The sequence below is a fragment of the Rhineura floridana genome, chromosome 7 (assembly GCF_030035675.1).
Source record: "Rhineura floridana isolate rRhiFlo1 chromosome 7, rRhiFlo1.hap2, whole genome shotgun sequence".
NCBI lineage: Eukaryota > Metazoa > Chordata > Lepidosauria > Squamata > Rhineuridae > Rhineura > Rhineura floridana.
In genome coordinates this window covers 30,669,994-30,696,545 of record NC_084486.1, presented here as the reverse complement: position 1 = coordinate 30,696,545, position 26,552 = coordinate 30,669,994, and the positions used below count along the sequence as shown (strand labels likewise).

Here is a 26,552-nt window from a genome sequence, read left to right as displayed (position 1 = left end):
AGTGTGGGGGGAGGGGGGTCACGAAATTTTGTGAGCTTTCACAGGGGATCCCGTACTCATAAGACAGCAAAGGGATTTTTAGAAAATGACATCTACCACTAGGTGGTGATAAAACACTATTCTCAAATTTCTTGAGTTTTTTAAATAAAATTTCACTATATGATAACATTTAATCAAATAAATGTATTCTTAAAATATGTTCAAGCATGCAATATTATTTCAAATGGGATTAGCTGATCATGCATGGAAAGTATTTTTTTCTCCAAGATCCTCTTCCTTGAAAATCAATATATATGGATACTTTTGTTCTAGAAAGACTTGAGATGAGAAAAACTCTCTATGATTTAAATATTCAAGCCTCTAAACATGCATCTCAGCAGCATGAAGGCTTATGAAGACTGTAGTTCGAATGTAATTACTGATGAGGCTTAATTTGGCTTATTTGCGTTCTGCATTGTTGCTGCTAGCATTTGAGAATTGTATGGGATTTGAAAGACATAAAAAATACAATTTCAATTTTCATTTACCTCACTACTGTTGGATAGAGCTCGGAAGTGTAAATATATATGATGTTGAAGGCAGCACTTACAGTCAATTTCCCACATAAAGCTAAGATGCTGGGACTGAAGAAAAATCCTAAAACAGAATTTAAAAGAAGTAAAAGGTAAAGGTGTCCCTGCACTTATAGTGTGAGTCGTTTCCGACTCTTAGGGTGACGTCTTGCGACGTTTACTAGGCAGACCGTTTATATGGGGTGGGATTGCCAGTTCCTTCCCCGACCTTTCTTTACCATTATCAGCCCCACTTTTTCCCAATTAAGTAAAATTATGCACAAAGGCCAAGTTCTGATTTGGCAACACTCTTATTTGGAGGAAATTCCACTGTTTCAAGTAAATTTGTGTTTCAGTTCAAGATTCATAGTTTGCTTTGGAAATTGTTTTAATAATGTTCTTGTCTGGCACTAAAAAGGTGCATGCACTTGCTATCTTGTCTTCCAGTAAAATCAGTTTTATATACAATAACAAAAGCAGTGTTTACTTAGAAAAGAACATATACTCACCCCCTCTATTTTCTGGTAAGCACATAGTAAATATACAGGCAATGCCTGCAAATATCAAAAAAGCAGTTGTACTTTTACGTCTTCCTGACCTAAAGAGGAAACATGACACCATCTCAGACAGGAACCTCTGCTAGAATGCATGTTGTTATTTTATTATTTGACATGGTCTTATATTTGTCTGTCAAGGGTCAACTATACAAGTAAAGGAGAGCCACACATGCACAGTGGGAGAAAATTCATCAAGAGCACAAAGGTGGTAAGTGCTACATATCCCACTTCTTTCTGTGTTTCAAGAGAAGAGACAATCAATGGTAATCAAAATATTAATATCCCATGAGTTAAATTAAGACGACACCACCAGTCTTATGGCCCAGTTTGCATGTAATGCTAAGCCAAACCATGACTAAGCATGAATGAACAAACATATGGGTTCCTGGAGTGAAAATCAGTTGCAGTGCCCCTCCCCTGGTTCTGCTGCTGCCATATTACCCAGGGCTAAGCCATGATTTGGCTTAGTGTTACGTCCAAAACTGGGTTCATGGTGTCTTCATCAGACAAACTACAAGTGGTATACCAAGAACAAACCTTGGTTGCAGATCGTGGTTTATCTGGAGCAAGACAAGACATGAACCCATAGCCACACACAACACTAAGACAAACCATGGCTTAATCCCAGGTAGCGTGATGGCAGCATGACCGAGGAAGGAGCACTACGGCTGCGATCTGGGAACTGACATTTGCTCAATTGCACTAAAGCTTTGTATGAAGCAAATCTGTCTGCATTATGCATAAGAAGTGCTGTTCAGATAACTGCTGAGACCAAGCACATCTCAAATATGGTGTTACAGCCACCAGAAATGTGCTATTCTGGGGAAAATTCAACCTCAAGGCACATTTCATATTTCTTATAGGCCTAAACAGCTTAACAAAATTTTCAGTGGTCATGTGATCCAAAAACTGACACATAGAAGTTATCAGTCTTACCAAGATTTCTCAATGAAGAATATACAGAGTGGAAATGCTGGAACTTCTACAAGGCCAGAAAGAGCCACATTTAGATACAGGTTTCCTCCTAATTCACCAGCATTCAGCGTTAAACCATAATAGACAAGGCTGCACACATACCTAAATATATCAATGAAAGTTTGATCAGCTAATGCTGATCGTTACAAGCCAGGGGTTTATGCAACATTAACCTTTACCTTTGAATTACATAATGAATACTTACTAGACAACAACAACATTATAAATGCACTTTATACTAGCAAGGACCAAAGAGAACACTACCTCAGATTTTGCTAGTCACCAGATTACTTACTTTTAATGGACAAAAAAAAATTCAGCCATAACACCACCCCTTTCATTTGTAGTGCAATTCCTGTTGAGTATATTTCAAATATACTGATATGGCAACTGTATCATAAACAACAGACATCCAGTAAATATTCTGTTGAAACCATCAAAATCACAAGCACACCAGCTAACTAGATACAGAAAGTTCAGAATCAAACTAGAATATAAATAGCCCAACCCCTTCTCTTTTCTGAACGCTAAAGGAGCTGGAGAAGAAAAACACTCTATTGTGCCCCCTGAGGAGAATATGATCAGGCTTCTCTCACCTGTCCCCAGGAAGGAAAGAAACGGGTGATAAAGATAGGAAGAAAGTAGAGCAGGATTCACTAGGAAAGCATTGGGTGTTTTGAAGAATTCTAGCAAAGGTTTCTCAATCCAGATTGTTTAACAATAGCAACTACAAAAAGCATCCCCAAAAATAGGCTGCTGAGGGAGAAAACAAGGAGTGGGTTTTTGTAAGTAAGGACTGTGGACGCAGCTCTGACACTGAAAACAAATTCCTGGCCTGACATTGTGCTCAGAAGCCATCTGGTTCCTTAATTTCTGTTGAAGTCCACCCCAAGCCATTGTTTGGCACCTGGCTCTGACTGGTGGACCTTTGGACTCTAGTAAAAAACAAAGCAGGTCCTGCAAATGTGAAGTCTGCCAACTCTTGCTACAGGGTTCCCAGCATTATTGGTGTACTTCTGCCTTCCCTTCCATGAGATAACATCATGGAGGGGAAGATAGTACATCCTTAAGATAAGTCCCCTGCAGGATAGTTCAGCTTCTTCTCCCCCAGTGGAGAAGAAAGGGCAGTCAGAGAAACAACAGTGTGAAACAACCTCCAGCAGAATCTTTAGTACAAAAGATTTTGGGAAAACAAATAATCTATAATCATTAAACAAAACCAAATGATATTATACAGTTCATCAAGAAATATGGAAAGTATTGTGTAATAGCTATTTCAGTTACAACCTTCTTTGTGGAGTGATATTGTTACAAAAATGAAATTGCTCTGGCTCTTATTTATACACTCCAAGTTCCCCTAGACACTCATTCCTTCAGAATGGAAAACCTACAAAATTCTAAACGGAGGCAATAAAAGAATTGTTATTATATTTCTTACAATTATTATCTATTTTAGCTTCATAACACAGAAGATACTGAAGCTTTAAAAAAGAAACAAAAAACCCCCTTCAATCCTTTGCTCCTTGTTCTGCATGCAGGGGAGGCAGATCCAGAAAATGATGTCTCATGACTCAGAAAAAACAGAGCTCTTTCCAAATATTTGTGTACTTTTTGAAATACTAAGTAATGTTAAACTTGTTATGCTGATGCTTTATTGGAACATTTTTCAAACAGCCTAGAATTATCAGCCAGCGTTTGCTATTTTTGTGTGTGATTAATTCATATATCCTGAGAATCTCTTTTTATTAATTACCAGATATACATCAAGATGACAGTGCGCCACCGAAGGACTGGGTGTTTAACCAGGCTTAGGACACCAGATTCTGAATCATCCTTTTTTACTGCTCCTATGCACTGCTTCAGTTTCACAGACAGCCTTTCTTTTCCATTACCAAGGGCTATATATTGTAGCACATTCTCTGCTTCTGCTGTTCTGCCTTGGGAGTATAACCATCTTGGTGATTCTGGAAGCATACTGAAAAGAGAAAAATTACACGGAGACACTCATGCCTACCCAACTGTTCTATCTTCACTTTTAAAAATCTGTATGTTCACACAACTGTCTTTTCATTAGATCATCACATATTAATAGTTTTTCAAAACTTGACAAAAGCAATCAGAAAGTAGGTAAAATATAGAGAATATCCTAGAGATCTGTCGCCCTTTAGAAGCATTAACCCACAAAGTATGGTGAGAAGATTATTCAAATTTATCAAAACACTTTAAACATTCCTGGTACAGAAAGGCCAGAGCTCAGTGACTACAAACAAGATTATTTCCAGCTCTCTGGCTTCTAAATTAGCAAAGCAACAAATCTATACTGTTTACATATCCACCCCTTATGGCCATATTCTATATACATAAATCATTCATCATCTCTTCATAATTTATTTTCACAACACTATAAAGCTACACAAAATAAACTGTTCTTTCATTTCATTCCAATAAAGCTATATTGTGTGTGCAAAAACTTCTGACTCTGCTTTCTCTGCAGTTAAAAAGGGGGTTGGATCATGTCCAAGTGCATTTTTCTTCTTCTTACACTGTTCCTTATTATCACTGTGGTGTGTGTAAGAAGTTATCTAGAGCATATCACACTTGCACCAAATGGCAAATGAGGGATCCAACAAAATTCATTTTAAATTACCATTAGCTGGTGTGAAAGACAGACTAAGCAAGCTGTTTCTTTCAATATGACAAGAGAAGGACAAACCTACAGAAAGTGACACATCATAATTGCTTAGTACCAGCTTAACTATTACAGTTGTATTATTGCACGTAATACAACACCATAGATGCACAGTGAATGCAAGAGCGAAAATATCTATTTGATTCACTTATTTTTTTCTCCACAGACATATCTGAAAAAACTCATTTGTCATTCTTCCAACTGCTAGTCTCTTACACACCAGGCATTTTAAACATGGCTTTCAGTTATGAGAAAGAATATTGACTTCCTTCTTGAATTGTATGGCCATGTGCAGACAAAGTGCTTTAGAGATCAGGAGCAGACCACAGAATCACACAACCCTGTCCCCTCCCACCTTTTCCAGCATTCAACCACAGGCTGATTCACACATAACATGAAACCGTGACTTAGCATTATGCGTGAACCCAGCCCAGCAGGTTAACTATGGTTTGTTAACTATGGTTAAAGATTGCTTGTTAACCAAGTTTGTAGTTGGTTTAGAAACCTTTAGTTAGCATTAACTATAGCTTAGGGTTGTGTGCAAATGCAGACCTCCTCCATACCTATGGTTACGAAGCTTTCACACCCAAAAGCTGCAAAACTGTGAGTAAAGAGTGGCAAACAATTCAAAACACTCTCAAGGCTTGGCTGCTCCCATTGGTGCTTTTAACTATTCTGTGATGTAACAAACCAAAGTTAAGTGACTGTCTGCCAGATGCCTCAGCTTTAATTATGGTTTATTAACTATAGTTAATGTTAACCATGGGCTAGCATTATGTATGAACCAGGTCAGTGAAAACTTTACACCAGAGGTTTTAACATTAACCATGGTTAGGTTTGCAGAGTTTAAAGTTAGTTTGCATTTGTTCTTCAGATAGGCAGTGCAATACATAAGCCTTGGATTACAGCAAACAAAAAATCCTGCACTCAGGTTCCTCTAACTTGATTTACTTGGTACACAAGTCATTTCAGATTTCTACCTTCATTACTAAGCCTTCCAGTGATAACTGTATTTCTGGTAAAAGGTTTTACAGTTACATAATACATGCAAAAAACATGACTTACAAAGAGAGAAGAAAAAAGAAAAGTCCTGGGGAATTTGAGATGAAGGCAAGAAAACGCCACTCTCTTATGTAATAACCCAATAAGGCATAAATTGCTATACCAACTGCAAATGTCAAATTTGTTAACGAGCCTGAAAATGGAACAAAAAACAAGGGATTTCATTAAATACTGGTGTAAGTCTCTCATGTATCTGAACTTCTCATAGCAGTATACATAAAGATCATAATTCTAAAACCCCTTACAAGCAGTAGTTAGATATTTCGTGCATGGCTGAGTTTATAAGCTTCTAAGGGTTTTAAAAGATGTGAAACATCTGACTTCCGGGAAGGGTGACTTAGCCTGTGCCTGCTTTTGAGACGGGCTCCTGCCTCAAAAGAAGCTTATTCAGATATATCAGTCAGTTTTTTCTTTTTTTTTTGACTGATTAAACTTCTCCCGGGTAGGGAGAAACGAAGAGATTAACCTCAAAGCCTATTTTTGTTGGGACGACCAGATCTCATTAATTTATGGGACGAGGTCCAGCCGACGAAGGTGGGACGGATTTTTAACAGCAAGCTCTATCTGATAAAGCGAACGTTCACCTTATCTTCTAAGAGAGAACGCACTTACAGGCAAGCACCCTTCTTTCTATATTTTTCTTTTACTTGACTTAAATTGTTGCTGTTTAAAAGAGATTTGCCAGATTGATCAGTTTTTGACATCTCACTGGGGAGCCATAACTTCTCTCTGCTACGCACTAATTAATAGCTTATCTCTGTTTTTGTTGCAAAAAGCTGTCCTGGATTTGCATTCTAAAGATATACACAGAAGAGGGATTTCTATTCCAGATTTTTATTTTGAAAAATATTATACTGTTTTGAGACTACTCTCTTTTTGGTCTATTTTATTTTGACGAATCTGTTTCTTGACGATTGCCATTAATTGTTTCGATCCTGGGAACTGCATTTTGTTTACTTAACTATTGGAGAGATAAGGCTGTCTGCTCTGTTTATACTGTGATGTCACCAAGTTTGGAGTATTAACCCAATTGTTGCTGAAATAAGAAGTGGTTTTCCTATATTTTTCTTTTAAAATGGCAATTAAGAAAGTGGCTGAAAATCTGGAAATAACTATGTTTCAGAAAATAATGGATGAGATTGAGATAATGAAAATTGAATTGAGTAAAATGAAGCAGGAGATTAAAGATATAAGGGTCCCTGTGAGAGAGGTGACCCTGGAAGGGGTCCCTGTGAGAGAGGAGACCCCAGAGATTGGAACAGGGGTCCCTGTGAGAGAGGTGACCCTGGAGACTGGAATAGGGGTCCCTGTGAGAGAGGAGATCCCGGAGATTGGAACCAACGTGGAACAGGAACAAGATTTGGAGTCTATGGACTTTAGAAATAAAATCTATTGTTTGGAACTCAATGTTATCTCTGAAGAAATGAATGAAGATTCTAGAGATAAAGTTATCAATGGCATGGATAATCTTCTGGACTGGAATGATGTGATGGAGCCCAATATAGAGAAAATCTATGGAATTAACTGCAGCCATGTGACAATGGAAAAACTTTTAAGAGATGACCCAGTGTATTTTGAAAAAAAGAACAGAGATATGATTTTACAGCAGTATTTCAGCAACCTATTCAGAATGGATGGCAAGAAAATATTTGGGATAGAGGTAATCCCCATCAGACTCTTACTATATGACTATGGCTTTGACAGCAAGATTATTATGGAATACTGATAATGGAAGATTGGATATTGAAATTACTGGACTTAACAAGACTACTGAAGATGGAAGATGGAAAATGGAACTAATAGAGATAATAGAACAATGGCTACTGAAATTATTGAACCTAACAGATTCTGATGTGATGGATTAATTGAAATGTTTATTTTGACTATGGTTATGACAATAAGATTATCATAATTAGTAATGAGATGGATTAATCGATATGCTTATCTGGAAAAAAAAATTGATAGATATATTTCTTAAAGAATTGAAACCTCTCTTTGACTTTTTGTGGAAAGAATAAAGTAATGTTTATGAGATTTGATGATTAAGTAAGATAACTACTGGAGGAAAGTGATTTTATAATATGACTTAAGAGACAGGATTGTTATATATTATAGACTTATAACTGATTTGATCTTTGACAAATGGGAAGTCAATATTTTACTCTTTATTTTTTATTTTTGTTTTTTTTTTCTCTTTTTTTCTTTTTGTTTAACTATTTCTGATTTTGTTTTTTGTCTTTGAATGTTTTATGATTTTGTCTTGTATGTTTTATGAAAATCTGAATAAAAATTATTGGAAAAAAAAAAAAAAAAAGATGTGAAACATCTTTGTGAACTTTGCCAATTGGCAAAAAAATAAGTTTTATTGTACCTTAATCATATACTATACTAACTGTTCCTGTACCTTCTTGAATCTTAGGATAGCTAACATACCAAGTGATGTTGTATCTCTGCATAATCTAAAATTCGATCCAGATTGATGGGAACTACTGAACTAAGGTAGGCACTAGGCAGAAAGCAGTTTTCAAAGGCATTTGTGGGGATCCCACTAATTTTAACACAATTTACTCTAAGGCTGAAATCCTATGCACCCTTATATGAGGGTAAACCCCTCTAAACATGCTTAAGATTATGCAGTAAATATCCATATTTATAGGACTGGAACCTTAATCATGTTATTTGGGCTTTCAAAATTTTCTAAACATAATCAAGGGAATTGTGGAAGAACGAAACGCTTGGCCACCTATTCTATGTATAATAAATTATGCTAGATGCTGTAAGGGCACTTTACAAACTGCAGTTCAAAAACTGTAGCTTACAGAGCTTCAGACACTGCTGTCATGACAACACACACATCATCAACACTATTGTGAAGAGCAATGATCAATGGCTCCCTCTCCCTGACAAGTTTTAATCAACTGTCTCAGCCTGCTCAATGGCTGAGATACACTAAACAACACAGCACCTGAAATGGCAGGCAGGAGGGAGCACCTCTTCAACCTCTCAAGGGCCAGTTCTGCCAGGAAATGGTAGGTGAGCCAAGAGAGACCAGGAGGGAGAAACCATAAAGGGAAAGTAGCCAGAGAGTAGCAAATTGGGGACGCAGGAACGGGCAAATGGGAAGAACCATATGGGAGAAGAAGAAAAATCAACAAGACAATGAGAACATTTATTACTCAATATATTTATTAAAAGGTGAGAACACCACAACAATAGGGTTGGGGTTGGAAAGTGAATAGCACAGAAAGGGAGAAATAATTTTAAAACATCACTTTAGTATGCAGTTCATCTACAGTGAAATAACTGAAAGTTCCTAAAAGCTCTGCTCACGGCCGGAGTTCGATTCCAACAGAAGGAGGAAGTCGAATCTCCGGTAAAAGGGGTTGAGGTCCACTCAGCCTTCCATCCACCTGTGGTCGGTAAAATGAGTACCCGGCATATGCTGGGGGGTAAAGAAAGGCTGGGGAAGGAACTGGCAATCCCACCCCATATATACGGTCTGCCTAGTAAACGTTACAAGACGTCACCCTAAGAGTCGGAAACGACTTGCGCTATAAGTGCGGGAACACCTTTACCTTTACCTAAAATTAAGAAAACAAGTTATCAAGTCTCCCTGGGAGTAACTGGCTGATGTATGCACTGCCATCTTGATTCCTCAGCACATGATGGTGCGTAACTAAAGTGAATTGCTCTGCCCTCATGTGATTAATGTTGTGTAAGGGAAGAGCAGGACTGTGTTCACTGGTAGTATCTTCACTGACCAGCCCTGCTGCCATCCACTCACTGGGGTGGCAAGGAAGAATGAAGAGGGAAGCCTCTACACATGTAGGCTCCTTGCACCATTTAGAATCCTGATCATGAAGAGTTCTAAATCACAAGAACAATTATACATGTAGAGCAGGATCCCCCCCCCTTCAGATTCCTCCCAAGTTGATGAGGGTTGAGGATGTAACAGCGTGTGCAGGGCTAGTGAATGCTCTTCTCTCCACACAACAGTAATGGGACAAGGGCAGAATGCCTGTATGGGGCTTGAGTGTTGAACAAATTCCACTGAAAAGCATTAAAGTTCTATCTGCAATGTTTGATCTATGATGGCTCATTCTTCACATGTGTAAATTGTCACATGTTCTGACAGTTATCTAGTGATGAACTGTCCCTCTGATATTTAGGGGTCAAACAGTGCTGGATTTAGGAGCAAGACATGTATGCGATGGCTTAGGGCCTCACACTATGAGGGGCCTTGTTGGAGATAACAATAAAATATTTATTATAACTAAAATTGCTTTGGCTTAAATAACCTGTCATATAAAATCCATCACCAAACTTTTGAGCCCTGACCTCTCCATCCCAATCCATACCTAATCCCATCCTTCTCTAGGGCTGATGGACTACTTGCATCATCCACAGGTTGCCCAACGTCACCTCAGGCCTCAGGAGGAGACAATGGGAGCTAGCCTACCAACACACTCTAAGATTGCATTCCACACTAGGCACCATCTCTGTTAATCCCCTCCTTGCCACTTTCCAGCTATTTTTTTCTCTTTATTTTTTACATATGAGGACTCTGAATCTTGATATGGCTTGGGGCTTCAGCATGTCTTAATCTGGCCCTGGAGACAAGAGTTTAGATTATGACCCTGAGGCTAACCTTTTAAAATAATTCTATGCAGTGCCTAGCTGTCATCGACAAAACAACATTCAAAGCAAAAAAAATGAAGACATCATATAGGCTTCCTGCATGCTCTGAGGTTCCTGCTGAAAGCCAAAATCTCAGGGGGAAAGCAGAATTGTTCTCCCACAAGGCAGAAAAGCAATATTTTGTGCAGTCTGGGGGGGAGGGAAGGCTCCTTCAAATACGAGAACAGTTACTTTAAATGGGAAGACTATAAGCAGGGGAGAAAGAAGAAAAACCTACGGTAGAAATGTTTTCTGCGTGTGGGAATGGGAATGTGATTCTGCCAGTATTTAAACAATAGAACTAAGAGTGGGTTTTAGGAACAAGGGGGTAAAAAATGTCACAAAAACAATTGACTGAAATCCAATTAGGTTGTATCTACCTAAGGCATACAGTATTCAGAGAAGACCCATTGAAATCAATGGACCTAAGTTAGTCATGTTCGTTATTTCCAGTATGTTTATTCTGAGTAGGACTAACATTGGATACAACCCTCAGAAACCTCCAAAGGCACAAATGTTTGCTGCTGTCAGCTAATATACTGGTTCTACTACTGCACTACATAGTCAAATTTCCCGTAGAATTCAGAAACATCTACTAAACATACGAACTGCATTATTTTTAAAAAAGGAGTCCAGTTCTCTTATCTTACCTGTCAATGCCCAGAAGGATTTTCCTACGTATTCTTGTGTCAAAACAAAAGACACTAAAGACATACCACCATTTGTAATCCCAACAAAAAAACGTGATATTGCAAAAATTTCATAGTTTGGAGCAAATGCTGAGACATACCCAAAAATCACATCAAAGAAAATACCTGCACAAAACACATATGATGTGTAAAAATAATGAGTTTTATAGTGCAATCCCACATAAGACCACTCAGAAACAAGTCCCACATTGAGTATGTACAGGAGTGCAGTATTTAATAAAGAAAAAGTATGGTGGAAGAAAGAAATAATATTAGTTTATTTCACCTTAGGTAAAACTTTAGTTCCACTGAAGTAGCATACTGTACTTTTAGTATGTTAAAACATAAAGAGACAAATTATGTTCAGAATCACTTAACAAACAACCTAGGCATAAAGCCCTCACACATAACTGTGTGAGTAACCCTGTTACTATTTATTTATTTTAAAAAGGAAAAAAGGATGTACAAAGTGAATTCAGTAAAATGGTGATGCGGACAAGAGGAAATGGGCGCCATACATACATGGCAGCAGCACCCCAAATTAAGTTTTACTGGCTAGAAATGATTAAATAATTATGTTTATGATTACCACTCAACCCCAAGGTCTTCCTACTAGGTTATACTGGTATGGACACAAATACTGGAAAATGTGTTAGTAATTTCTCTAACATTAATCGTATCCAAATGGAAATCTGTGAATGCTCCTTCTACAAGGTAATGGCTTGACAGTGCAATCCTTTGCATATTTCCTCAGAGGTTAAGTCCCACTGTGTCCAATGGGGCTCATTCCCTAATTAAGTGTATTTAGGATTACAGCCAAATTTTATTTTGTAACTTAATAATTTTGTGGAGCAATTTAGGAATTATGAAGGATAATTCTGGAATATAATGTGTTTGTATACACACACACAAAATTAGTATGAACATTGATTGGATGGCTTTAATGCTAAAAAGCCACTAGTAATTAATATTACTTCCCAAATTGGAAACAAGCAAATATCGTGCCACAGACACAGTCTTCCATATACTGTAATCTTACCTGTTAGATACACAGGCTTCCTGCCCAGTTTATCAGACAATGGACCAAACATTATATTTCCAATAAGCAACCCAGCAAAGTACAAGGATGCTGCCAGGCTCACCTTATACGCATCATGTTTGATTAAATACCACTGTTGAAAACAAGAAAAAGGAGTCTTTTCAGTTAAAGTACAGTGACAAATTAGTGATAAGTTGTCAAATCCCAACAGCTTGAGTGGCAAACTAGACATGATGGCAACAGGCCTGCCAACAAGATGCTTGCCATTTCCCATGAAGCCAGGAATGGGTGGGAAGGGCCTGCTGAACTCTTTCTCTACTTGCGCTTTTTACACACAGTCCTGAAACTGCTGTTCCCCATCTACTTTTCTCTCAGTGGGGCTCTAAGTAACACCTACCAGATGAAAGTGGCAGGGATAGGGAAGGCTCCAGCCTCCTTCCCCCTCCTGCCTACCCGTACTGCACTTTGAAAACTGCCTCCACCTTTACAGGCAACAGGCATGGCCGATATTCTGACAGATGGGATGTGCTACCATAACATCAACTTCTGCCCCCTCACTACATCACAATTTTTAAGACTTAAAATGTAAAGTAAATTGTTAATGCGCTATGATTTCTCAAGCATCTCATTACAATGGATTTCCTATGCTATGCCTGCCCTGCTAGAACCATTTTGGTTTCCTATAATAGTCCACTTAAGACCCACATGGCATACAGACCTGCACAAAGCCTGGCTGTGAATGATAATGGACCATCCTAAAATCACACAAAGGAGCTTCTACAACCCGTAAGATCAGAAGTCGTCTCAAGAAAGATATGCTTCTGTGCTCCTATCTCAGACCACCAGTGACATAGAAAAACTCCCTGGTCTAGAATACATTTTGGAGTTTTGCGTAGGTAAGAACTGCAATCTGACATTGCTTACTATGGTAACTAGCAAAATATCAAGCTGAATTCATAACAACTCCTTGTTTAAACAGCTGGCCCTCATAATCATTGTAATTCTAGGAAGCTACAAATTTGGAGCTTCTGATGAAGTCCTTGATATGTAGGTTAGTGTTCAATATAAGTACAAACACAAACAATGCTATACAACAGAGTGCTAATCCAAGAAGGGGAATGGGATGAGCTATGGAAACGACACTTGTAAGAAATGAAAATGCAGATGAATAAAATATTGAATTTATGAGTGATGCTAAGAATATATTCAACCCAGCATTTTGCATTTGCATGTCTTACAAGTTTGGTTTCTACAGCTTACATTTTCTTCTTCTTAGGTCTGCAGTTCTTATCTACATTCAGTTTCTAAATGAGAAACATTCGAGTAGAGGTCTTGGCATGAAAACCCCACTTTGGTATAAACACATTTGCCACAGGAATACAAGAGCCAGCTTACAAAAACAGAAAAATAAAATAGCATTAAATTCAACAAGTTTTATCATACTGATTTTTATAACAGTTTTGAGATGAGAAAAACATACTAGCAATGTAAAGGAAACCAACTCACAACATAATTTTAATACTTTTGTGAGCTCTTTATACCTTCAGGCCTTTAGCAATTATTGAATAAGGATGTAACAAAAATTTTGACGTGACCATGAACATCTACTTTATGAATAATGACTATTTAACTATCAGGGTTCATGTACAGAACATTATATTATTTTTCCAGCATGGATGTTAACCAGAACTCAGAGGTACAACATTCCAAATAATCATAATCACTTGCATGCATACATCTGCAGAAGCAGAAATTTTATGCTATAAATCACTGAGCAACTTCTCACTCCCACCATTTCAGTTCTCCAGAGTATAATACCACATAGCATGGTGCCCTCTAGCTATTGTTAGATTGCAATTCTCAGCATCTCTGATCATTGGACATGCTGGCTGGGGCCGATGGGACCTGGAGTCCAGCAACATCTGGAGGGCACCATGTAGGCTACTCCTAACGTAGAGTGTATGCTAAATATATATTAAGCCTAAAGAACATAAACAAATTACAGTGATACCAGTTGCGTAAAGTAGGAAGGAAAGTAGAAAATACATCCATTTTTGCATCTGCTTACAATTCAATTTAAATACTAAGAACACAGATACAAGGATGCTAGAAAGATATTAGTTGTATAACAACTCTTTCAATGCTAGCTTTGAAATTTAAATAAAATACTGGCCACCCAGAAAACAGTCATAGTCCCAGGCTATGGTCTGAAGGCACATGAGGCCAGCACCCTGCTGAAGCTAAGCAGGGTCAGGTCTGGTCAGTGCTTGGATGGGAGACAGCTTGGGAACCATATGTAAGCGGCCTTGGGTTTCTATCATGAAAAGAAAGGTGGAGTATAAATGCAATAAATAAATAAAAAAAAGGATTTCAAGCAGCCTAGTTTCATGTTTAAAGGATTCCTAACCTATGCACCTGACCTGCATATTTGTACATCTTCCCTGCAATGCACAGAACATTGGTTTGTGAGCACTGTGATGTCCCTGTATATATATAATACTGTAAATATGGTAAGTGGGGGTTTATTAGAGTATATGTGGTAAGTAGACTGAGTGAGAGGGGGGAGTACATGGGCTGGAATGTTGATGAATGTTGTATGATGACTGGCTGAGCGTTTGAGTGTCTGAAGGTATAAATGAGAAGATGACAGTTGAGAGGGGGTTCTGTTGGTTTGTTAGGAGGGTTCTGGAGGGTTGGCTGGTTTTGGAGAGGGTTGTTGGGTGGATTGGATTAGGCGGGTAGTGAGGCAGGATATTGGTGACTAAGAAACCACACACTTCTTGACTAAACCTTTAAGTAATCTTGTTATTCCCTGTGTATATAAATAAATATCTCTTGGTTTACCAAAACGCCTGATCCTTGGCTGGGTTTACACAGACCAGAAGGGTGGGCAGGGCATATACCAAGGTTGGGAAACCGTATCAATGGTGGCAGCGGTGAAGAGATAGCGTAACATCAGGTATCCAGAGCAACCCAGGGCTGTAATCTTTATAGGCACAAAGATACAGGGGGGTTGAGGCCTGTAAGTGCACCCAGACACAACATAGCAATAAGCTAGGAGGAGATGAAGGAACAGTCTCAAGGCAATATTGTTTACAGGGAGTGTCTGGTGGTGCTGCCTAGCAGTGGGATCTTGAGAGATCTTTGCTAGAGCCGGTGAGAGAACCGTTAAGAGACCAGGACCCTGAGGTGGGGCCGTGACAAGGCGGTGACCATGGGAGGGGTCCTGAGGAGCACCAAATGTGTAAGGGCTAGAAAACAGATTTAAAGGGTTCTTAAAAACTGAAATCAGGCTAGTCGCATGGAACGCTTCATGAGTAAATGTTTTGCACACACCCAATACCATATTTAAAATAAGCCCTTTCAAGTACCAAAACACAGCCAGGAACAATGTCTGAGATGCACATAGAAGTAGAGGAGCACAGCCAAAAAGGGATTAAAAAAAATCTAAAAATGCACTAGAAAGCATTAAGACCCAAAGAGAGCTTCTTAAGAAAAGAAACCTGCTAAATAATATATACCTTTCTGTCTGTAAGCTGGTCTATCTCAAGATCTCTTTGTGCCTCTAGACCAATGGTCCTAAACCCAAGTGTGGGAACCAGTTAACTTGAAGGCAGTACATGCCACTACCTGGCAACATTATTTTTCTCAGACACAGTTTTGAGATGACAAAAATACAACCTCTAGAGCAGGTATGGAGAACCACTGGCCCTCCAGATGTTGCTGAACTACAACTCCTATCATCCCTCTCCATTGGCCATGCATGCTGATGGGAGTTGTAGTTCAGCAACATCTGGAAGGCCAAAAGTTCCCCCACACCTACTCTATAGTTTCTTTTCTGCCTTTCTTCTATCCTGGTGAACATGTGATCTGAGATGATCACGCATCCAGGCACTGACCAGACCTAGACCTGCTTAGCTTCAGCAAGGTTGTGGCCTTTTGCCCTTTCGGACCATACCCTGGGACACAAAAAGAACACAGTCAGACCTTTAGTCCAAGTAGCTCTGAACTGGCAGTGGCTCTCTAGGGTTTCTGACAGGGTCTTTACAGTCCAACCTGGAGATGCCAAGGATTGAATCTGTGATCTTCTCCATGCAGAGTATGTGCTCTACCACCTAGCTACAGTTTTGAACTGCTTTTTTCGTAAATCTCTAAAGTACTTAACAATCCTTACTGCATTTGCCTTCAAAACAGTGACAGTGAGATCCGGTAGTGCCTAGAAATTATTTTTCTGCAATTACTACTACATGGTAAGAGTGGGTGAATTACCCTTCCACAAAAGGCAAATGTGAAAACTTTGCAAAGAGGCTTAGCCATATCTCCTGCTTTACAGGAGCTAAAGATCAGGGAATTCGCTGTACAGTTAACTTACTGTACAATAGTACACAGGTCTACTCAGAGGTAAGTCTCTTTGTGTTTAATGGGGCTTACTCCAGGTACGTGGGTACAAGATGGCAGCCTAGGCCTTGGTTTAGGGTTGCATTGGGGAAAAACAGGGTTCTTGTGTTTTTAATAGTTGTCTGGCAGGCACAAATTCAACAGGTCAAGCTTTCTTTAGTATGGAAATACAATTATGGGAAAAGCTTCACCATGTCTACTCTCTAATTTTGTGTTACGTCACGTCCCCATGACAGCCATTTTTTGATTGGTGCCCCCAGCACTCTCTAAAAATTTGAACTGTGCCCTCTGGTTCATTATTGTGATGTCTGGTCCAGCCATAGTGTTGTCGATTAACTGAAGTCTAGCCATTGTGTTCTCAATTAACTGTCTTCAATGACAATCCCATGTAAACTGCATTGCAGCACTTCAAATGAGAAGTTACCGAGACACAGTAGCCAGATATATCAAAAGCTACTTCTGAAACTGACATCAATTGCAAAAGCAAATTTGCCAGCAGCCTGGGATGGGGGGGCTGCTGTTCTTAAACTATAAACTCAAAGTATCCTGGGACACATGAAAGAAAATAATTCTTTGGATCCTGAAAATAGAGACTAAGAAAGAGAACAGAGTTCCAAGAGCAGATGAACAGCAAAATAGGCACAAAATGCCAACAGTGGTATCTGACTACATACATGAAACAGGCTTCCCTGGCTTGATTTTAAAGTATAAAAATTTAAATATGTGAAGTAAATTACGGTATAGCAGTTTGATTATTGAAGGGTTCAAATAATACTGAGGTAACTTCTATGACTGACAGAATTAGAAACAACGAATTCATTTTAGTGAAAGTCAGGGGAAACAGTATTTACATTTTGAACAACATGTTTTGTAAAAGGAGAAATGTTAGAACTATGATGCATCTTCCTAGACTTAGAGTACTTGTTCAAGTGACATTTTCTTTATCAGCAAACTCCATGACATCATTTAAAGAAGAACTGTAAAATATACACTCAAGTCCAACATATTTTTTCCTCCCATGTTTCCAGAGGCAGCATCCTATACTGAAGCCGCATTGGTGAAATAAGAAACCTGAAAAGCAGAAAAATGTTAAAGTAACAGCAGCAAAATGGACTTGCCTCTGTTGCTATGGATGTGAAGTTACTGGCAAACCTGACATGTTTTGCAAGAACTTCTCTACTAGCTGGAATCTCCTCCAGATCAAGATGATATTCTGGCACGGCTCCCACTAGCACAATAAGCATAGATTGAAAGGCCACAAACACCTTAGAAGTAAAACAAGTAGAGTTTATTTAGAGCAATCAGTCAGATAAATATCCATGTCAGGTGCCAACATTTTATCACGCTTTAGTGTGACTAAGAAACAAAACCCAGGATGGAGTTGTGCAGATAGGTGGAGGCTTGATTCTTAATAGGTTAGTGTGGTGATCAGGAGCCAGGAAGGCGTTTAGCCCTATACGTATAATGTCTAGGTCCCTTTACTGTCTCCCATACAGATAACTGATTGCAATTTCATTCTTACGGAACAAAGCAAAGCACAGTATTTGAGGTCACTGCTTCAGTATGGGCTAGTATGTCCTCTACCTGATGCTTGCTGGACCTGCTCTCACTGACAAGAATCCTGCAATGGGTTGCATTTTGTTGCTGTCCACAACCCACCTGCACTAAACCTCTTCTTCAACTGCTTGTCATAATGATGAGCATCTTTCAAATATTCCTACAAAGATATTCCAACAAAAAAAAAAAGGGGGGGGTAACAATTTTCTACTGCCATCAAGTAAAATCTGCAGCCCCAAGCACATTTACAAGTAAGCTTGGTAGGACTTAGTTCATGCTTAGGATCACACTGTTTGACAATTAGGAAATGTTTGGCAGTTTTAAAACTGTAGAGTAGGTGGCATTCTGGGACCTTTAAAACCCTCAGGTCTGTATTTTCTAATATATTCAATAATGTGACCTTTTGTTTACAATCCAACTGGTGCTAAAACAACAACCTGAAGGCACATAACAACAAGTACCCAAGATTTAATCTCACTTTGTCTACTGCTATAGCAGCTAAGCTAAATTTATTAACTAAAAAAGACCCCAGTTATGGAAATATTAATGCAGTTTTCCAAGGTCAGGACAGCAATGTCGTAGTTATGCCTTAACTCCCATTAAAAGACCACACCTCATTTCCCAGAATTAATTTCTGTGGCCTTCAACAGTGGAAATCAAAATAATTATATGTAGAGTATCCTAGTGTGCATCCACAGATTGCAGCCTGAATGTTTGTGCCTGCTTATTTAACAAGTTATTAATATTACCTTGAACAGACATACAACTTGTAAAAGAAACATTAGAAATGTGAAATGTTAGTTCCAAAGAGATTTGCCTTTGTTAATGCCAACTGACTTCAAAGTGTTGAACAACACTATTAAAAGAGTTGGTTAATTAGTATTAGTAAATTATTAAAATGTATACCACTCTGCGCAGCCCAAAACAGGCCCTCAGAGTGACTTGCAATAAAAGCTACAATACAAGAGGCAAAAAATGCAATGTCCAATTAACAATTACAAGATGTAAAAAAAAATCATTTTTGTTTCCTCCCCTTCAGAGATACACAGAATCTGTATCTTTTTTTAAGATTCTCAGTACTGGCTCCTCAGTATTAGATTTTTTTGTGCACTGTGTGATTTTAAAAATGCAGTTTCATAGTCTTAACTTACCTTGCATAAAAATATTATTCCCTCTATTGTACTGAGGGTCTGTGCATGCACACCACTCAGACGATGTTACTGTAATTTATGACTAAATGGGTCCAGCCTGTTTATACTATTTAGAAAGCCAAAAGAAAACAGTGATGCGTATTATTTTGTTAACGGGTTTGGAGTGGTTTCAGTTTGATTTGATGGGGGAGAGAGGGTTTGGACCCACAAACCCGTGCCATTAAACTAAAAAGACTAAACGTATGTTACTGCAGCCTGATTTGTGCTTTACCGTAGTAGCATGGGAGTTTGATTCCCCATGGTGAAGCCACTGCTTCTTGAAAGGACAATTGTTCAGTGGTAAAGCACATGCTTTGCACGCAGAAAGTCCTTGGTTCAAACCTTGGCAATTCCAGTTAGAAGCATCAAGTAGAAAGTGATGGGGAAAAAATCTGCCAATACTCTGGAAAGCTGCTGCCAATCAGAATAGACCATACTGGATTAGATAGACAAATAATCTGAATGATATAAAGTAGAAAGCAATGCTCCTATGCATCCATTTCTCCTGGCTCAGTATCCTGGTTTGTTAAGGGACATTAAACCTCAGGTTGATCGTAAAAGGGAATTCTGGCTTAATAAAAGCCAAGATCTCTGTGCCAAACCCAGCACATGAAGTGAAGAGTGAAAGGCAAGGGAGGATCACTTGGTCCCAAGTGTCCCAGAGTGACCGCTCTGTGTACATATGTTGGGAAGCCATAACGGCATGCAGTTTTCCAGAGCAACTATATGCAGAGCAACAGATATGTCTCTGACCATCACATGTGATGACCTACAAGTCTTTTCCTGGTGTTTTTGCCATATGGAACTATATTTAATATTGCACAAACTGATTTATATGTAATTCAAAGTTTTGAAGGCTACTGAAATAACATTCTCCGCCCAGCAAACTGTTGCACCAAGGACTAGTGACAAGTCTGAGCACTCCTCTTCCTTTCTCTTCTTGTGCAGAGGATGTTTTCAGAGAACTCCTCCTGATTAAAACCAGTATTTCCTGATATCCAAAGTGAGAAACTGAGGTTTAAGCACTCTATACAAACCAGACTGTAAACTTGGTTCAAACCATGGCTTGCAAAAAGCACTTACAACAAAGGAAGGGAAGGGAAGGGGGAGGAGAAACACTTGCATTTCATCCCCACTCCAACAGCTGTAATTTGTTGGAGTGGATCTCTGAACTAGGCCACTGGGTTTCTAGCTACCGCCTCAGCAGCCAAAAACATTAACAACCTAAACATAGTGACAGCATATCCCACAAAGTCTAGGGTAAACAGAAGGGAAATAAGAACTCTTTCTCCCATTTAGGTGTATTACTGTGTTCATCAGTCATATTCTTTAAAAATCTGAGGCTGACCGCTACACTTTACAGTGTCATCTAGAAGAACTGTTCCTACACTGCATCCGTTATATCTTAAAAAATGGGAGAATAGGAAGACCACACAGAAATAATGCGGTTAAAAAAAAGAAACATCTTACCACCTGCACCATTAAATTTTAGACATCAGGGCAACTACATTACGTACTCTGATTTCTCCAACCTTCTAAATAATCATACTTATCTGCATTATCTCTCTGAAGCCATTTTGAGAAATGAGTTTGACCCCCCCCCCATTCCCAAAATCACCTCCTAAGCCTCTCCTCACAAAGGATATTGTAGAGTTGGAAAAGGTTCAGAAAAGGGCAACCAAAATGATCAGGGGGATGGAGCAACTCCCTATGAGGAAAAGTTGCAGCATTTGGGGCTTTTTAGTTTAAAGAAAAAGCGGGTCAGAGGAGACATGATAGAAGTGTATAAAATTATGCATGGCATTGAGAAAGTGGATAGAGAAAAGTTCTTCTCCCTCTCTCATAATACTAGAACTCGTGGACATTCAAAGAAGCTGAATGTTGGAAGATTCAGGACAGACAAAAGGAAGTACTTCTTTACTCAGCGCACAGTTAAACTGTGGAATTTGCTCCCACAAGATGCAGTAATGGCCACCAACTTGGATGCCTTTAAAAGATTAGAAAAATTCATCGAGGATAAGGTTATCAATGGCTACTAGCCATGATGGTTACGCTCTACTCCATACTACAGCGGTGGTATGCTTCTGAATACCAGTTGCTGGAAAGCGCAGATGGAGAGGGCAAGTGCTCTTGTGCTCCTGTTCAGGTTGAAGGCTTCCCAGAGGCATCTGGTTAGCCACTATGTGAACAGGATGCTGGACTAGATGGGCCACTGGCCTGATCCAGCAGGCTCTTATGTTCTTATCACAAATGCCATTTCTACAACCTGCTTCTGTGTTAATAACGTAGGTTTCCGAAACTGGGTCAGAAACTCCCTAGGCTACAGCAGTGCTGCTGACAAATATCTTCCATGAGAATGCAGGGTGTGGGTATATATTGGTTCTTGTTGGCTTCCCCCCTTCCTCCACAGGCCTCTGCATGCTTGCCCACAGTCTGAAAGGTGAAGAAGGTTTGGGGTGGAGCTGACAGGAACATTGATACAGGGAGGAAACATGGCCCCACCTCTCCCTCCTCTAATGGGTGTATATTTAAAAAACGTGGGTGGCAGGCACCACCTTAGAAATTTCCTTTTATCTGTTAGGGTAGAGACCTGTCAGTCCTGCTCTGTGTAAAGTACCATATGCATGTATGATACCCTAAATAATGTTAAAAACATTTCCCTCTCCTTACTTTCTAAAGTGAAAAAAAGTCTGAGTTTTTGTTTTATTCGTGTGCCAATGTTCAATCAATTTAATCACATAGTATTGATCAACTAACATTTCTCTAATCAGATGACAGCAATAAAAGAAGTGCCCTACATAGACATTCCTGAACTCCTTGGAGGAAGGACAAAATATAAAAGTCAGAATAACTGAAGGGTGTTGCATATTCTAAGAGGTTCCATCGCCTTTTTCTGGTAGGCTTCTATATCTTACAAGCAGATATTCCACAGGTATAGTTTTCTACCCACACTTCATAATGTAGGGAGAGGTGAATCTTCACTGCAGAATGTCTGCTTGTCAGGAACCCTGCGGTCCTTCCAAATGAGGTGACATCCCATCAGAAAATAGTTGCATTGCAGGAATAAGCTCTACTCCGTCCTCTCGTCAGCCTCTGAACTGCTCCCAGGCTGCGATCTCACATCTAGGCTGCGACCCAAAGACCACTTACTAAGCCCCCACTGATCTCAGCGAGGTCCCCTTCCTGGCAAACGTGCATAGGACTGCAACCCCAAAGCTCACGAACCAGTCACCTCCTTCCCTCCCAGCCCCTCTTTCCAAAGTCTTCCCTTTCCCTCCCACGCAGAAGGCACTAAGAACCTCCACGAGGAGGCGCAACCATTTCCTTCCTGCACGCCCGTTCACTAGAGGGCAGGCTAACCTGCGCCCTGGTCCACGTAGTTCCCTAGCTGTTGCCCTGACAACGGGCCTCTACATTACTTTCTTCTCCCTCCCTCTCTTTCCGCACGAGCTTTGCCTGGCTCGTGACTAATGGGGGAGGGAAGGGGGAGACAACGGAAATAGGGGACAGCAACCTAGCCGGGAAGGGGAGGAGCTGGGCGGGTCCCCCACCGCCCCCCACCTGCAGCAGCACTAGGAACGCGGTGAGTCGCTTCTGCCTGGGGCCGAATTCCCCCACCAACTCAAAGGCTTCGTCCAGGTCCATGGCTCCCCCGGGCCTCTCCGCAGCATCCCCGTCAGCGAGCAGCGGGGCCTTCCGCGCTCAGCTGGCTTGTCGTAGCCTTGTGGTGGTGCTGAGGTGGCCGAAGGGGGGAGGAGCTCCCGAAGCGACCTCTGGCGGCTGCTGCTGCCGACAGAACAAACGGCAAGCCGTTGGGGGGCGGAGCTACAATGCTGCCACTCAAATCTACCCCCGACACACACACCTTTTTTTTCCGTCTCAGCTGCAAGGATCAAACTAAACAGAAACTGGGCTGGGCTCGACGCGCAAAGGTTTCTGGAACAAAACGCACATCGCCACAAAAGAAGGCTAAAATTTATATGTGCTAGTTCCTATGTATAGCGACATGTTAGAAATAATTATAATAATTTTAAATGCAGTATATCTCACCCTAAAGTGAAGACTGGAATCGGGATCTGTGTTCTTGCTCAGGCTGCTGTCCAAGGGTTAAATGATCATTGGCAATATCAAGGTACATTCTCTCCTGAAGATGATTCAGTATCTTTAAACTGGATTTGGACTAGACAGCCTTTCAAGAGGATTGTCCTCTGTAAAAGTTGGCACCCTATTTAACTGATTAGTAAATTAGTTAGGAGTGCAGGCTTAAGCCTAAAGATTTTAACATCATTGTTTTTAGATTTTAATGTTATTGTATTGATGTGTCATTTTGTGCTATTTTGCTTATTTCGTATGTCACCCAGAGTGACTGGTTAGCCAGCCAGATGGGCGACTAAGAAATCCAATAAATAAATAAATAATAAATAAAGCACAAACTCATCCCCTTGAAAGCCTTAAAAGTGTTTCGCTAGGGGTTGTGGGGACTCGGCTCTTACAGACTAAGGCTGCAATCCAATACACGCTTACCTGGGAGTAGGTCCCATTGAACCCAATGCAGCTTACTTCTGAACAGACATGTATCGGATTATAGCCTAATGCTACAATAGTATACAGGTTTATACTTGAGACTAAGGCTACAATCCTAATCTCATTTATCTGGGAATAAGTCCCATTGAATTCAATAGTACTTTTGAGTAGACATGTTTAGGATTACACTGATGGGGCATTTTTGAGAAAACAAGAATGAGGCCAAACAACATGGCTACAATCCTATGTACACTTACAGCACTTGTTTACCCTAGGGATGAGCAACCTGTGGTCCTTCAGATGTTGCTGGACTCATCCCTGGCCCTTAGCCATGCTGGTTGGGCCTCATGGGAGCTGGACTGTAACAATATTTGGAGGGCCACGGGTTCCCCATCTCTGGTTTACTCAATAAGGCTCACTGAGTTCAACAAAAATCATTATTGTGTGCTTAGGACTGCATCTATAGTTGAAAGTTACAAGAACAGAACATCCTTCTATGTATACCTAGGATTAACCTGCTACTGCTTATTCCAATGGCTGCATTTTAGTCTGGAAGACAAAAACATGGGCTGCTTCTGCAAGTTACATAAATATATCAGGTGTCCACCCCCATCTGCTGTTTCTGACCAGCACTTCCAAGCTCAAGTTACTTTTTTGAACTACAGCTCCCATCAGCCCAATCCAGTGGCCATGCTGGCTGGGGCTGATGGGAGTTGTAGTTTAAAAAAGTAACTTTTCCAAGCTCTGAGAATAATCATACCTCTGCCTATGGTCCAGACAGAGTGGACGTCAATACTAGCACCCAGGGAGAAAGAAAAGCCTCTGCTATTTCTCAGCACAAATCAAAGGAAGATTTAAATCCAATAACTCATTGTGAAGCCCGGAGGGTGGTTACTAGATCTAGGGCCTTTTCTGTGGTGGCCCCCGAGTTGTGGAATAGCCTCCCCGAAGAGGTACGCCTGGCGCCTACACTATTATCTTTTCGGTGCCAGGTAAAGACCTTTTTATGCTCCCAGGCATTTTAATCACTCTAATCTTTTTAGCTTTTTAATCTTGTATACTAAGTCTTTATTTTTATTTTCTGTTTAACTGTATTTGTTTTTATGTCATATATGTTTTTGTGATTTTATTATTGCCATATATGTATTTTACCCTATGCTGTTTACCGCCCTGAGAGCTATTTGCTAAGGGAGGTATATAAATGCAACCAAATAAATAAATAAATAAGGCTGGTATTGAGAAGTGGACTACACAATGCCTATGTGTGCTGGTTACCACTTTCTCCTCCCTTTCCACTTTCTGCAGTTGCTGTTAGGTTTTTCCTCTCTTCTACTTCTCAGCACAAGAGAAGTGGCCTGTGTTGTTGATATAGCTTAGGAATTGTGGCTGCTTCCTCTCCTGACAAGTGGAAAGCAAAAGGTATAGGTGTTGTAGTGGCTGCTACTATCAAGAAAAAAACATTGCAAAGACAGTTGACAGCAGGTAGCAGCTAGGGAGACAGCATTTTAAATGGCTGAAAAGAATGGGGAATGTACACAGGTTTCTGTAATAGTGTCCAATTTCCTTTTGAGTAAGGGTGAACTCTAATATATGCTGACTACTACACTTGCACGTGAATCCTGAACACACTTAAAACTATAGTTAGTGTACTTAGGGACACAAATTATTTTCTAATTGATCACTAACCCCACTTGTAAGTGGAGGCACAGTTCTCAAATACAGAGGACTAGACTGGTTTTGTATTTGAGTCCCGTTTTGGTTTGTCCTCTGCTATATCTCAGTCCATATGGGTGTACACATCCATTGGCTGCTTTGGAGAACATACCCTTTAATTTTTAGTTCCCAAAATTAGGTGATTTGCTTGGAGAAGACTGCCAACTCAGAGCAGATATTCTCAAACCCAAAAGGTGCTGCAGAATCAGTAAGAAGCAACAGCTGTTAAAGAAAGAGGGTATCACGTATTAGGCCACAGTCCCATTTCCCTACTGCACATGTGCACACACACACACTGGCGTGAAACAATATTTCAGTGTAACCATTTGGCTAGTAAGTGTGCTTAGGATAGCAATTAAGGCAATTTAACATACAACTGCTTTCATATACACTATACTATTTCTAACCTCCATTTCATGTGTATAGATGTGGGGGGAGAAAGAAGTTGGAGGGTTGCAATGTTCATCACCTGAGCCCCATATTGGCATAGGGAAGGAGGACTAGTGGGGAAGACTCTCAAGGCAAGCCTTTGAGTCCACAGGGTCCCTTTGCCCACTATAGTAAAGGAACCTGCAGAGAGGGAGGGGGGAAGGAAAGAGAAAATTCCCTCTTGTTGTACCAAAGCTCTCCCATCCACTTCTGCCTCAGGTTTCTCATAGGCTCTCATTTGTCTTATAATATTAAATTTGTTAATTTCTCCATTTGTTTCTTCTCATTTAATCTTAAAATTATAAGCCACTAAGGACAGAAAAAGTCTTTGTAAAATTTTATGTACATTTGTATCACAAATGTTTACAAATATGCAATGCATTTGAGTTCAAAATTCCTAAGATTTAATTACACTTCGATTCAAACAGATATCTGTTGTAGGCTTTGGAACCCAAATAAGTCCTTTTCATTAACTCAAAACTAGTAACTACAGATACAAATA

The 26,552-nt window shown here is 39.9% G+C and overlaps 1 protein-coding gene across 5 annotated transcripts in view; it reads right to left on the bottom strand.

Annotated features, from left to right (window-relative positions):
* Positions 1-23,209, bottom strand: part of LOC133388790 (solute carrier family 22 member 15-like) — a 32,035-nt gene extending 8,826 nt beyond the window's left edge. For 2 of the 5 annotated variants that reach the window (XM_061635137.1, XM_061635136.1), the window contains exons 1-9: positions 22,946-23,207; positions 17,756-17,902; positions 12,240-12,372; positions 11,162-11,326; positions 5,838-5,967; positions 3,837-4,058; positions 2,045-2,185; positions 1,061-1,149; positions 528-636 (exon numbers count right to left, since the gene is read on the bottom strand). In XM_061635137.1, coding sequence (XP_061491121.1) covers positions 528-636; positions 1,061-1,149; positions 2,045-2,185; positions 3,837-4,058; positions 5,838-5,967; positions 11,162-11,326; positions 12,240-12,372; positions 17,756-17,902; positions 22,946-23,029 — 1,220 coding nt within the window. In that variant the 5' untranslated portion in view covers positions 23,030-23,207. Of the gene's footprint in view, positions 1-527; positions 637-1,060; positions 1,150-2,044; positions 2,186-3,836; positions 4,059-5,837; positions 5,968-11,161; positions 11,327-12,239; positions 12,373-17,755; positions 17,903-22,945 lie in introns of all 5 variants that reach the window. The other 3 variants (XM_061635138.1, XM_061635140.1, XM_061635139.1) reach the window with 3 other exon arrangements.
* Positions 23,210-26,552: the final 3,343 nt, after the last annotated feature.